The sequence below is a fragment of the Corvus kubaryi genome, unplaced genomic scaffold (genome assembly GCF_017639235.1).
Source record: "Corvus kubaryi isolate FWS band 111438036 unplaced genomic scaffold, C.kubaryi_AGA036_p1.0 130, whole genome shotgun sequence".
Classification (NCBI taxonomy): domain Eukaryota; kingdom Metazoa; phylum Chordata; class Aves; order Passeriformes; family Corvidae; genus Corvus; species Corvus kubaryi.
Window position 1 is genome coordinate 776,018 of NW_024580665.1, and position 13,949 is coordinate 789,966.

The following is a 13,949-nucleotide window of genomic DNA, read 5'->3' on the forward strand; positions in this document are numbered from 1 at the left end:
TTTGCTGCAGAGCTTCAAAAATCTTGCAGCAAAAAATTGGAGGATTCATTATTCTTCTTTTCTTTATTGCCAATTTCTCTGCTTCCTTTTTTTATTTTCCATCTGAAAAAAGGAGAGGAAAGCAACAAGAATGAGGAAAGAAGGGATAAAGGACAAGGTCTTTCACTTCAGTAAAAAAAAAAAATACAGAAGCATTTAATTTGAAAAAAAAAAGGTTCAAGCAACAAATCAGAATGACAGCACAAGTCATAAGAATCATAACATACTTTATGCCCATCCTCAAAGGAAATCATGGGGATGGAAGACATCTAGGGAGGAGTAGTTTTTCTCTTTTAGATGTTATTCTTCAGAACAATGACTTCAGAGCTTCACTAAGACAGAGTCCAAGCCAAGCACACTGGAGATCTAAAGAAGCTGTAAATCTGATGAGCAGAAATGACACTAAAAACTTACCCAGAGCTGATCATCTTGGCCCACAGGACTTTTCTTTACAAAAGCCCCATAATATGTAGCAATATTCCGGTGATGGGAGTACTTTTTCAGCATATTTATCTCCAGCTTGATTTCCTCCTCTTCATTCTGTAACAAAAGAGAGCAGGAGGCTCCTTAGGTTACCAGATATCACTGAGCCCCAGGGCTGCAAAGCAACCTCTGTCTTTAGAGGCCTCAACATGCTGGAACCACCATGAGCAACCTGGTCTGATCCCATGGCTGACCGTGCTTTGAGCAGGAGGTTGGGACCAAAGTTACCCTGGGATTATGAGACTGCAGCTGATGGACAACTCCTAAATTGACAACCGAATCACCCTGATGTATGGGTCTAAACCAATTAATTACTAGGGCTTGACCTAAAGAATCAAAACCATCCCCACTTGGGCATAAGAATTGCATATTGTCTCCTCAGGGAGCTTAGACAGGACCTATTACTCCCCCATTCATGGTTTCTGCATGCAGTAATTTAGTCTTGGAGAAACTAACCAGATTCAAACAAAAATAAAATTATTCCTAACACTCCATTACTTAAATACTTGGAAAAGCACTCAGTGCACACATCAGCCAATTTGTCTTCCCAGTCCTGTGGAGAGTCCTGCTAGGAGGAAACCAAAGCCAGGGACAACTTGCCACAAATCAAACTCCAGCATAAGCCAGGGTTAGGATCTGCTCTTTCCTTACAGCTGTGAGGCTGCCTATCTGGACCGTGAGCTTTTTCCCCCTCCTAACATCATGCCATCCATGAAGCCTCTGGCATGCTGGGGGCTAGCATACCCCTAGACATCATCTTCCAGGCACCAGCTGCCTGTTCTCCCTTGTCTTTGTTTCAGTCTCACCAGGGCAGATGTTCTCTTCTGCTCGTACAGCATTGTGCACAATAAGACAACTAATGGAAACACAAGTTTTAAGAACTATAAGGAAATGCCCTTTTTCAGAGAGAACTGCCTGATTTGGAAAGGCCCCCTCAGAGCCTGTTTGCTATGGTGCACAACACCCAGTGAAACACATGTAGGTTTTGCCATCTCAAACACTTCAGTAGAAACAAGTGGTGCTGCAAGGTATCCTTGTATCAGTTAAAAGGAGTAGGGCAAACTTGAGAATTAATTTACCTTGTTGCAAAAGATCCCAGTCAGCACTTACTAGCTGAAGGGAAAGGAAAAAAAGAAAAAAAAGAAGAGGCAGCAAGAACAATTCAGCCCCAAAGGACATTTTTCTGTGGTTTTCCAGTAGTTTTGCCATTGAAGCACTCCTTTGACCATCACAATGGACTGCTTACAAAGCCAGACACATTGTCCCTTCTACCTGGAGCAACACATTAAAGCCTGACAGGCTAAAGCCAAATTCCCTCAAGAATATGCATATGATGTGTCTTATTGAACTCAACCACACAAAAATCATTCCCAACAGAAGGGCCCAGTAAGTTTTCCCCAGTAATATCAACCCCCAGGAGACATGTTACCAGACCAAAGCCTAACTGTATTAAGCCTTCAAAGATGTAAAATAACTCTAGTTAGCTATATGAGCTATTTCACGTTTCATAATAATTTTTGTTGAGCACAGGCTCTCAAGCTGCGCACATTAAACTGAATAGTTTGTTTATCTTTTGTTTGCAGTTAGGGAGAAAGGAGGACCCTTAATCCTCAGCTTGATACAGCCCTGGATGTTGCATGACTGAATTAGTGGGGCTAAAGAGGAGCCCAGTGCAGCACCTGGAGCATCCAGGAGAAATGGGAGCTGACTCCCAGACAGCATGCAGGAAATCCTCCAGGAGCAGGGTCTAATTTCTCTCTGCACATGGACAGAACACAATCAAAGGGAGGGGAGATGAGAGCTTGTGCTGAAGGGATAAAAGGCTCTACTCCTTTCGGGACTCCAGACAGTGCACGTGAAAGGGTGGACACAAGCAGGTAAGGATGAGGCAGAGAATAAGGACCTGGGAACTGTCATCCTGGACTTGACCACAAGGGTTCTGTCATCTACACAAGTTTCTGGATCTTTAGGGAAGAAGGGCAGAAAAAGGAACGAACAGAGAGGACTCCTTTCTTCCTCTGCTGTCCCTCTTGCATTCTGCCCACTCCTTCTGCAAACATGCGGAGGGGCAACATTCATCTTCGGTAAAGACCTTCTCCAAATTACTTAAAATATTTACAGATGTTAAGGGTTTGGTTTTTTAATTCTGCCCATCTGCATCAAATTTGTGCTGGTGGAGCCCAGCTCCCTGCTGTGCCCTCAGCACCAGCCTGTAGCTTTCACAATTCCCCTCAGGGAGCTGGCAGATCTCAACCACTTCTTCATAGCTGCTGCCTTTTTCAGCTCCTCTTCCTTTACCCAATTAATTTTCTGGATGTTGGAACCATACTGGCTCTTATCCAAGTACTTCCTATTCCTCTGCAATCTGACCTCCATGTTTTTAAAACAAAACCAAGCACGTGGCTATTCATGAACACAACCGGGATACCCTGTAGGCTCTTCCACATCCCCTGGCAAGAGCAAGAGTAGCTGCACATGTGTAATGCTCCTTTCCCAGAACCAGGAAGATGCAATTCCTGCTTTCTCTTGTGTCTTTATTTACCCTGAAGGCCTGCACCTGCTCCTCCTTCCCCTGCCCATCCTGGCCTATAGGGCCCAGGTAACACTGCCCAGTACAGGTGGAGTGCCCTGGGGAGACACTACTTGGAGCAGACAGTGGGGCATTTCACAGACAAATGCACTCTGGCTTCCCAGTGCCTCAGTGAGTTTTGGGAAAAATACTCTATGCCATGGAAAAACCAAGGCAGAAGGGTAAATGTGAGTGATTGTGCCCCATGCGTCATGTCTGAGGCCCACCCAGGAACTGAACCCAGACTTGCTAAGCCTCAGTGCTATGTATATCCTTCAAGCAGGGTGACTGGGGATAAAAGCACCCTCAGCTTCTCAGTGCATGCCCACACTCAGAATTTCCACTTTCCACCACCCCTCTTGCCAGCATTACCATCAGCCCCACGTCTCAGGGGTCTACAAACCTGCTCATAAATAATGTTGCTCAAGGAAAGGAAACAGGCTCGCAGATGTGCAGGTGCAAAAAGCTGTTCACTTTCACAAACCAACGCGTTCCTTTGTGCAGATGGCTGTGTGCACAGAGGTGACAGGCTCATGATCAAAGGCTGTTTTTGAAGATGTGGGCCTATCTGCAATGGCATCAGAACTAGAAAACACATGCCTCTGACCGCAAATGGAAACAAGATCAGATCATCAGCTGATAAATACTGCACCAAGAGACCCCTCAGTACTGGGGCAGGTCTAAGAACAAGTCTCACATTTAAACGTTATCCTGCTCTCTAGAAAGAATGAAAGCAAAGATAGATGGAGAACGATGTGCTGGAGAAGAGCTCTTTGATCACCTGCACCGCTAGCTGAAGAGACAAGCAGCAAGAATGGCTCTGTCAAAAAACAGGAAGCAGAGCCTGCATGGAGAGGCACATGAGCACACGTTGCCATCAGCTCCCCTTTAACCATTTCAAAGGGCTCCCCCCGCTCCCTCTGAAACTCAACACAGCAGCACTTCCTGACAGATGTCCAGAGGATGCCACAATGACCACATCATCCTGCTGCCGCTCTTAAGAAACCGGCTTGGGGCTGCAGCTCATGACAGCAAAGGGCAGATTTGCTGAGCTCTCGGAGTGCCCCAGATCTGAATAATCACAGCTGGAGCTGGTCAGGCAATTTCTGATGAAATGACTTCTTACTGGAAAAAGCCCTGTAGATTTGGTGAAAGAACCAGAATCTTTTGGTGAACATAAGTGGCAGAAGTAACAGAAGTGACTGCATCCAGACATGCCAGCCTGTGCCTTAGCAGCACGAATACAGCCAACTCTGCATTAGGAAAGTGGAAGTAAGAGCAAACAGCCCTGCACTCACCCTGTGCCAAGGCCAGAAAGCAGGAACACTTGAACACAGCTGAGCTGGAATTATTCAGGGTTTACTGGGGGAAGAGCACCAGGGAAAACCCCTTTGGACAGCTGCACTAACATGCTCCTCACAACTCCCAAACCTTCCCATGAAGGGTCTCAATGTGAAAACAGCATGACCTGCTATCACTGCCCCTCAAACAATGGGACAGGTTCCCCAGTATGATGCTGGCTCTGTCACCTGCAGCAAATCAGACCTAAACAGCTGTGTTTTGTTCTCAGAATCCTGCAAGTCTACTAAGGTGATTCCTGAAGTGGAACCACATAGTTGTCCTCTATTTAAATTTTGTTTCCATGTAAGTAGGCATTACTGGATGCTACAGTTTGTTGCTTGCATACAAGACTGTTATGTATAGCAAAAGGAAAGAAATCTTTCCAAGGTTCCCTTCCTGCAGTCTTTTCTTCAATTGTTTCATCAAGGAAAGGACTGTCACTTGGTGTTAACGTGACAGCCCACAAGTGACACCTTTAACCAGTCCTCACACACTGTTGACTGACCCAGCAAAGCAGCTCTGGATAACTTCTGAGTCTGTGCCAGGATCCACCCTATCAGCTCCTCTGTCAAGGCAGGGAGGTGCTCTCAACTCAGGAATCTATCATCCAAATCCCATCTGCTCTCCCTTCCAAAATCCAGCAGCCTCACATTTGGTGACTGTCATTTTTTAAAGCCAAAGCACCTGAGGATATATGTACCTACAGACCTAAAAGCAGAAATCAAATGTAGCACTCATTTAAAAAAAAAGCACCCTCCTCAGTACAAAACTGGCAATTCAACCACACGCACCTATTGTACGAACAGCAGCCATGGTCAAACCAGCCCTTAGATGTGCTTTGTACACTACAGTAGCATCCAAATTCAGATCACTTGCTGCTCCGGGCTGGATTTTCACACCATCAACAGAGAGAACTGTTCTGGACCTGCTCTACGTGACAGGACCAACACAGACACCAACTTGGTCTGCGGCCTTCCAAGACAATCAAAAGACACATGAAAATGGCAAGCAAGGCTTGCTTGTGCTTGCCCAAACACCACATGTAGATGACTGGCAGACCTGGCCCAGAAGATTCAGAGGATTTGGCCTGGTTTTTTTTTAATTTCAGATGATAACCCTTCCGTAATATCGCAAGAGGAGCTGGATTTCTGTTCTCCATATCCACATTGCCAGAGTGACAGAGCAGGGAGCTGATCTTCAGTGAGTCTAAGTGCATCCTACCAAATGAGACTTCTGGGAAACTCAAGAGGAAGAAGCAGGGAGTCTCCCCAGCCTTCCTGGGGCTCAGGCTAATGTAGTGTCAAGGAGGCAAGCTGCTCCACTACTGGCTATGCTCTTAAAAGCACACAAAACCCAGTATTAGCAACATTTTCAACACCCTGTTTCAGCACTGACACCTGTTTACAAATGTGAGTAGGGACAGTGCCAATTAAACTGTCTCCTTCCCTCAATGGTCAAATCACAATAAAAAAGCACTGCATTTGCATTTCTAACACGTTCCTGCTTGCTGGCTGTCAGGGCACTTCTCTGAGGAACAGCTTGCATGCAAGGTGATAGGATGTGATGAAACACAGCAAAGGCGGTGCAGAGCTACAGGAAATCTTTTAATTGCTATCTCTGACAGCAGATAATCAACTAGAAATAAGCAGGAATTGACTTCTTGTCTTTCATATTATTGACCACCAAAATATATGGCAACACACTCCCTTATTGCTTTGTCACCACTGATCAGCCACACTTAAAAAATATGGTTAACATCACTCAGTACTTCATAAGACACAAACCAGTGCTCAGAAACCATGATTTATACCAGTGGATCTTCTTTCATGAGCTGTCCACCTTCTCATGATCTGATTATTTATTTTTCCTTGCAGCTTAACAATGACCTTATTTTTGGTTTTGCACTCACCTCAGTAACATTCATCACTTTGACTGCTGCCAGCTGCCCAGTCTTAACATGGCGACCCTGTTAAAATAATAGAAGATACTAAGTAAAACATATAGGCAAACTATGAATACAACAAATTAGGCATGTAACAACTACATTTGACTAATTGCTTTGAATCACGTTCAAGGCAATGTTCTAGTTGAAGGTGTCCCTGCTGCTTGCAAGGGGGTTGGACTTTTAAAGGTCTTTTGTGACCTTTGAAAGACCCCTTCCAGCCTAAACTATTCTATGATTCTATGTACCGAACAACCTTCCAGCGACACAAAACTACCAAGGTGAAGTTTGGTGATGTGCTACCAGAGCCACACCCTTACTGTACTCTAACAGCTACCTCTACAGGGTTGAACTTCCCTTTAGCACAAAGGAAGCAGCAATGCTGGGAGACCTCTGTTCTCACAGCACAACATGGCACAAGCTTATGGGTCTCCAACTAACTTCTGTTCAACAAGTGATGCCAGCCCTCAAGCCTCCTCTTCTAGGAAATCTCAGCACAGTCCCAGAATGTCTGAACAAGAGCCATGTTCTTGTCCTGCCATCCATGGCTGAGGCATGCTGAGGAAGCTGGAAGGCATTGGGCAGTTGGCTCTGCCCCCACCTTGATCCCGGACATGTCCTGGCACACCTCAGGGCAAAGACAAAACTCTGGGTTCCAGTACATCAATCAATCTGGCAACCTGTATGTGGCTGCCAAGAAACTAAAGTTTTATGCATGTTTTTGCCTTTTTTTTTTAATGCTTTTTACTTCAAAATGCTTAGTTTTTATGATTCTTACTTCAGCTGAGTTAACTGTATCTCAGCTACTTCACCAAAAGCATGCAGGAGCTTTGAATTTAAAAATGTCATCTGTGGTGGTGGGGAGAAACTAAACCAGGACTTTGACTGTGTAGGTGCCTACACATAAACACAGTTTATTATGAAATGCCCACACCCCATAGTCACTTTTAAACAACAGACAACTGGTAACTTCAGACTAGGTAATAGGCTTGGTTTTGAAAATACAGTGAGGTAAAGGGAGGTAACAGGAAATAAATCTATTAAAAGAGCAAACTTGTTACTGAGACTGACAAAATGTGATTCACAAGAACATGCATCGTGAACACAACCATGAAACTTGCTGTCAGTTGCAGTTTCTTGCTTTGGTTCGGTCAAAGTTGCTCAAGAGATACCACAGATGAAGTCTTTTACCATGATAACCAGCACTGACCTCACACTGGAAGATAGTATCAAAAGATTTGAATGAACAGTGGGTTTGCTATACATCCTAATTACTCACGTCCATCAAATGTTCAGAAATGAGTTTGAAGCTTTGAGACTGCAATTTTATTCCTGAAGTAGAAGTGCCTGTGAAGCTGTATATCGAAATAACTGACACCAGTTAAGGAAGCCACTGAAAATCAGAAATCAAATATGAAATGCTGCAGTTTGCAGATAAAATGATTTGCAGGTGCAAATTTACACCTGCAAAATTAAAATCTGGGTTGATGTAATTTTAAAACTCAGGTCCTATCTGCACAAAAGTGCACACAAATGTTATTTCTAAGACTAAGGAATTTTGCATCAAAGAAAAATGATTCCTCATTCTCAGGCAATATGTCACAGTCATGTTTTCTTTTACAAAAAATGAAATCTTGCTGAGTTTTTTGCATATTTATAAGTGTCCTCTTTCCATGGAAGCATACCTGGGATTGCAAAGCATTTTCTCATGAAGTAGAATGGTAGAATTTACTTATCACACAGACCTCAGGAGGAAGACAAATAGGGCACACTCTCCCCAGGCCACACATGACTTGGTGGGTGAGTGTGGATGGGCAGTGACCAGTGCCAGCCTGAAAGACGCTGGTGTTGGGTCAGCAACCCAGGTCAGCAAGTTTGTTCTGCACAGCCACAGCTCCTCTCTTGGAGCCATTGTCTGCAAAGGTTCCCATTTACATTTATATTAAATTTCTTGGTGAGAGGGCCTTCCCCAAAGCACAGCCACCCTGTCTTCACCCCAGAGTTTGTCTGGAGACAAGCGTGATGGTAACTCCATGTCTCTGGACACCACACACCAGGTGACAAGCCCATGGAAAAGAGGAGTCTCCCCTGGACTGCTATAGATTCTGCAAAGGATGGCACCAAGAACTAACACTGATTTTCATCACTGTAGTGAAGCATGGAAACCTGCTTCTTCATTGAAAAAAAATAAATCAATCAGTACTAGGCTAACACTGCACTTGAATATTCATCAGAATAAGGAAGAGGGAAAGGCTCGGCATTCAGTCCTGGTTTTGAAGCATAACTCCTGGTCAAATTGTCCCTCTGTATAACAGATACTGGTTATTTTGCTGCCACAGTTATTTCCACTGTATGCAAAACCTGCTGCTCTCACTTACTCTTACCACTATAAATGTGAATACTAAATCCCCCTCAAAAAGGTTTGGAAACTTATTAGTACTTATGGGAAAGAAAACAGCAAGTCCTTTTGCTTTGTGGGTTGTGATTCACCTTTGCTCAAAAAATGTGTCCCTGTTAACTAAGATGCACAGCTCAATCTTGCTCTTGCATTAAGGCACAGACTATGACTGTGCTGGCAGTTCAGAACAAAAGTCACAGATTTCTCAATATTGGTCTTTTAAACTGTTTTGAGTTAATTTTCCTTAACACCTCTAAAAGCAGTAAACATCCTGAACCCAGCCCTGCGCTTCTTGTTAAGACATAGAGAGTAATGCCTTAGCAAGGCAAGGTTTCAGTGCTGGTCCCTTATTTTTTTTGTTTATCAATAAATCTCAGAGGTTAGCCAGAGTTCATGGAAACTCTCACAGTGCTGCTTCTGCTGAAGCCACAAGTTGAGCATGTGTGAATTGTCTTGAGAAAAGTGGTGTTTTGATTTTCTTTAAAGCTTCTAGGAGCAAACTGGCTGTTTTAACTGTTTCACAACCTAACGAGATCAACTGATTGACTTACTTCTTGTGACAGACATGCGGTAGTTCATCCTTATTAATTTAATCTGAAATGGGAAGAAGAAGGAGAGGCATTGCCCTCCCAGCCCTCTGTTCACTCTGCCACTGCCCATCCTCTCCAGATCATTAGAGTTCAGCCTGTTGTGATTCAAGATCCTCCACTGCACATTTCCCCAGAAACTGGCCAGAAGGCTGGAATGGTCTGTGGGCTGGTTGCCCTAATAAAAGGTTTCATCTTTCACCCAAATGCTCAGTATAACAGCAGGTTTCAGCTCTGGAGAACATAGTAGCCAAAACACCCAACAGTCATTTGCAACACCCATACTCCTATCCAGGAGTACAACATCAAACTCCATCGAGCTCATATAGAGCTTAGACACAATTCTGAGGCTCAACAACTTTCTAAAACTGAAGTCCACCCTTCATTTTGATGAGGTAACCCAGTTGGAAAAAATTCTCCCATTAGCTCTGAATCCCGCTGAATTCCTGGTCTCCTCCAGAAAATAATTCCGCATAACGTCCGCTGTAGTTGCCAGTTAGTTCCTACAGAAACATTCAGCAAACCTGGAGCCAGCACACACATTTTTGAAATCTACAGACTGCTCATTGCAGCCGGACTTGTGGGAGATGCTTTATGCCAAAAATCTGGTTCTGATGAGCTCCAACCAGGTATCTCTGCAGGGAGAGATACACGGAATAGGGCAGATCGCGCCGTGTTATTTCTGTTGGACGTGTATGTATCTTTTCACCTCAGATAAAGCAACCACTTATCCACACCCTCTACTAAGGGTCAAGATATGTACTTTTCTGTTTGCATCAAACAAGAGTGTCAACATCAGCAGCCAGCTATTAGCTGATAAAGGGGCTTTACATGAATTAAGTGTATTTACAAAATTATGCATTCGGTCACGTAGAACACCTTGTCCTGTTAGGTTCCAATAAAAATTTTGGACAGTCCCTGGCTTGGGCTGTGATTACAAGAAGAGACCCAAGGTCCCAATGAGATTATAAGGTTTCAAGTCATATGCAGAGAGCTTGGTTTAACAGCTTCCCTCCTAGATCCTGCACATATCTCTCTTCCTGGGGGTGGGAAACAGCTTCCATCAGCTTCTCTCCCCACTTGGGACTTGACAGTTTTGGAGTGGACAATTGCAAGTCCAGACAGCAGAAGCCAGTTGTCCAGCTAAGTGCTGCACGCTGCGCCAAGGCAGTCCACAGCAGTCCTGTCACAGGCTTCCTTTCTGTCAACAGGCACTCAATGTTCACGTGTTTCTGGGTCTGTCTGATGAAGCTGTAACTTGTAACTGCAGCAGGAAAAAGTGCATGAGAAGGGCAGGGACTACCTGCTGCAGGACATCAAGGCAGCACAGAGCTGGTGGGTTTGACCACACAGAAGTCCTTGCTCTTGCCCATGTCCTGTCTGCAACCCGAAGCACCACCTCACTTGTCTCTCCCCTAAAAAGCAGGGATTTCAGAGATGCTGTCAAGTGCCTGCGTGCAGAGACACCTCCCAAAAACCAGAAGACCTGGACACTTCCCAGTTTGCACCTCTGTGTCCTCCTGAAGGGCCATTTCATACCGAACACACTCTGCTATCAGGCACAGACACAACCAGCTCACAGGATTAGCACAAGGGTATGGGACTCCTGGGTGACCCATCACAGCGCTGCCTACCTGTGTAATCCCAAAAGCTGATATATACCGCAACTTTAACTCTTGGGACCTTCTCTGGATGTTCAAGGTTTGCATTTTAAAGCAAGATGTGGCTGTTGGAGGTGTGGACCTTTGTAGGCCAGAGATCTTTCTCAACCAGAAGCATTCCTTATGGGATAACAGATGTAGCTCACTGCCACCCACCCTTTGGGAGCAAGGTGAAGGCACAGCTGTGTCGCTGCAAGCTCTCACTGAAAGTGAACTCAAGCAAGCAGATTTCCTGTTAAAAACACACTGATGAACTCTGAAGTTTGAGCCCATCTTGGGTAAATCTGTGCGGCCCTAGAGTTACCGGCAGCTTGCCAGCTCTGCCTTGTGGGATTGGTATCCACCGTTTTGCCTCTCTCCTCTCCGCCCTTTCCATCCTGCTAATACAAGAAAAGCCTTTAAGAGATTATGAACTGAGCGAACAATGCTCTGCATAGGAATCCAGGAAACCCTATGTTCTATTCCACGTGACCTGAACAAAGTCACGATCCTTCTGTTTCCCTTTCCACCCGCATACGACTTTTCTACTCAGACCCAGTTCTTTAGGAGGGACCAGCGATGTTTGGTAATCCCAGCCCCAGAGCCACTGGGAACACAAGCTCTGCCTGTTTACACTGCAGACAGGCAGGAGCAGCCTCCCATGCAGCTGCAGCGTGCTCCCCAGTGGGTCAGCATGGCAGAGAGGAGAACCCCAAAACCAGAAAACCGGCAGCTATGCTGCTCCTATGCTGCAGCTTAGACACAGCCACCGTTCTACAGCAAAAGGCTGCTCATACAGACATCCTGCCATCCCTCAGGGTCTTCATGATGTAAACAAGTGGTCAGGGCTTGCACACCTGGGGCTGTGTCACCTGAGAAGACCGTTTTTAGGTGAGCTCTATCAGCAAGAGTAGTCCATACGTTTCAATTCAGCAACTGCAACCATGTGAGACACCCCACTGTAGTCGTGGTTGGAGCTCTTCAGTTAAAAATATAGCAGTAATGCAAAACTTGAAAGGACAGGATTATATTCCAAGGAAGAAGTAATCAAGAGCTTACAGCTTGTTTTTGTTAGATAGCAGCCCAAGGCAAAGTTCAGGGTCAGTCATGCACTGAATACTAGCACTGGATTTCATGAACAATCCATTTCATTGTAGGCTATGACATGTATTCCACATCAACTCTGATAGTTTAAAACCCCCAAAAACACAAACAAACCCGCAAAACCCCCAAACCACAACCACCTTGGACAGATGAATACTAGTTTCATAAAGTCTTTTTATTTTTTTTTTCTAACCCCCCACAAAGAGCTTGGGACACCAGCCAGGTGGGAACACAGCTATTGTTTTGATTACCGCTTCATCCTTTTAATCACACAACTCAGGCTGCAGAAGGCCTACATTGATTGATATTAAAAAGCTTTGGTAGCACTTTTGACACATCAGCTCTGGATGTCTGTTGTATTTCAGGGCTGTAAATCAAAGAATTGTATTCCCCTAGAGCATTTCTTTTCTTCTTTGTCATCCTGGGAGATGCTGAGATTTCGGAAGCTGTTCCAGGTCACTTCTAGGCCAGCTCTCACCTCCATCTCCCAGCTGGAGCACACCCTTCTTTCCTTTAAAGTGACTGCTTTCATGCCAGCAGCGCAGGATGCAGGGACTGCCATAAAACCACAATTCAGCTGCAGTGCCTCAGTGCTGATGTGGATGCAACACGTTTGCCCTTTCACCCCCACATCTGCCACACAATTTCCAGACAGTCCCAGGTTTCATCCAACACCACTTGGGCAGTATAGCCAAATACTGTGTTTCCTCTTCCCTATGCTCCTTTAACACACTCTGGATAGCTTTGCTGCCATTAACTGTGCTAACAGGTGGAAGAGCACACAGCAGACTCAGCACCAGCTCCTGAGATCAACACAAGGCAACACAAAAGTCCTTTGTTGCTCTCAGACAATCCAACATTAGACACCACCAGGCACAGTCCCCCATGTTGGAATAGGACTGCCTGGCAGACTCCAACTTAACACTGCCTTCAGAGCCAAACCTAAATGTTTCCTGCCAGGGAAACATAAGCACATCACCTAAACACTTCAAAATATCACCCTTGTCACCGCTGGTCATTGGTGAACAACATAAATAGTAACACACTGTAGATAATCAACACATGCTCTTCAAAGTTTAATGTTGTATTGGTCTTTTTTTCTCCTATATGCTTAACCCCACTATGATTAGTTGTGTTCTAAGAAGTCAGCCAGAATTTATCACTTTAGGTATAGACCATGCCAATAAGTCAAATGTTATTTCACATTTGATTTGGGTTGCAAAATATCAGTACTAAACCGTAATATGTCTGCATGTAGATATATAAAGAATGAAAGTTAGTTAATAACATTCAGTGCTCTTTAAGACAAGGGCTGCTACATTAATGAAGAAATATTAGGGATATATACGATTTACAAAGGGATTTAAAATTTTTTAAAAACTCTAAAATGTTACACTGCATTCCAAAAAAAAAAAAATTTTGTTAAGTTTATCAAATTTATATAGTAAAAATGGCTTGAATATTCAGTGAAAAACAAATTCCATCCCTAGCAAACACCACCATCCTATTTCTGTGCAGAACAGGTCATTTTATCCTTCCTATTGATTTTTTCTCCCTCCTCGTATCAGGAGTGGCAACATATTTACACTCACTCAAAGTGAAAATATTAGTTTTATTAATTTTTCCAAATGAAGTTTTAGATGTTTCAGGGGTAAAACGTATAAAAAGAAAATCAGGAATTTCTCTCAGGGCCCCTATTTGTTACACATGTTTAAAGAAACAAAACAAAATACCACTGAAGATAACTAAGTTGGCAGTTGCATAGGAGAACTTCCTATATACTAAAATAGCAACACATTAGCCAAGAGAAGAGATTAGAAAATATAACTTCCACCAGTCACTTAAA

The 13,949-nt window shown here is 44.2% G+C and overlaps 1 protein-coding gene across 5 annotated transcripts in view; it reads right to left on the reverse strand.

Annotated features, from left to right (window-relative positions):
• Positions 1–13,949, reverse strand: part of NRK (Nik related kinase) — a 90,787-nt gene that overhangs the window by 54,579 nt on the left and 22,259 nt on the right. For all 5 annotated transcript variants that reach the window (XM_042027750.1, XM_042027742.1, XM_042027758.1 and 2 more), the window contains 2 exons: positions 6,342–6,398; positions 454–579 (listed from right to left, as the gene is read on the reverse strand). In XM_042027750.1, coding sequence (XP_041883684.1) covers positions 454–579; positions 6,342–6,398 — 183 coding nt within the window. The remainder of the gene's footprint in view (positions 1–453; positions 580–6,341; positions 6,399–13,949) is intronic.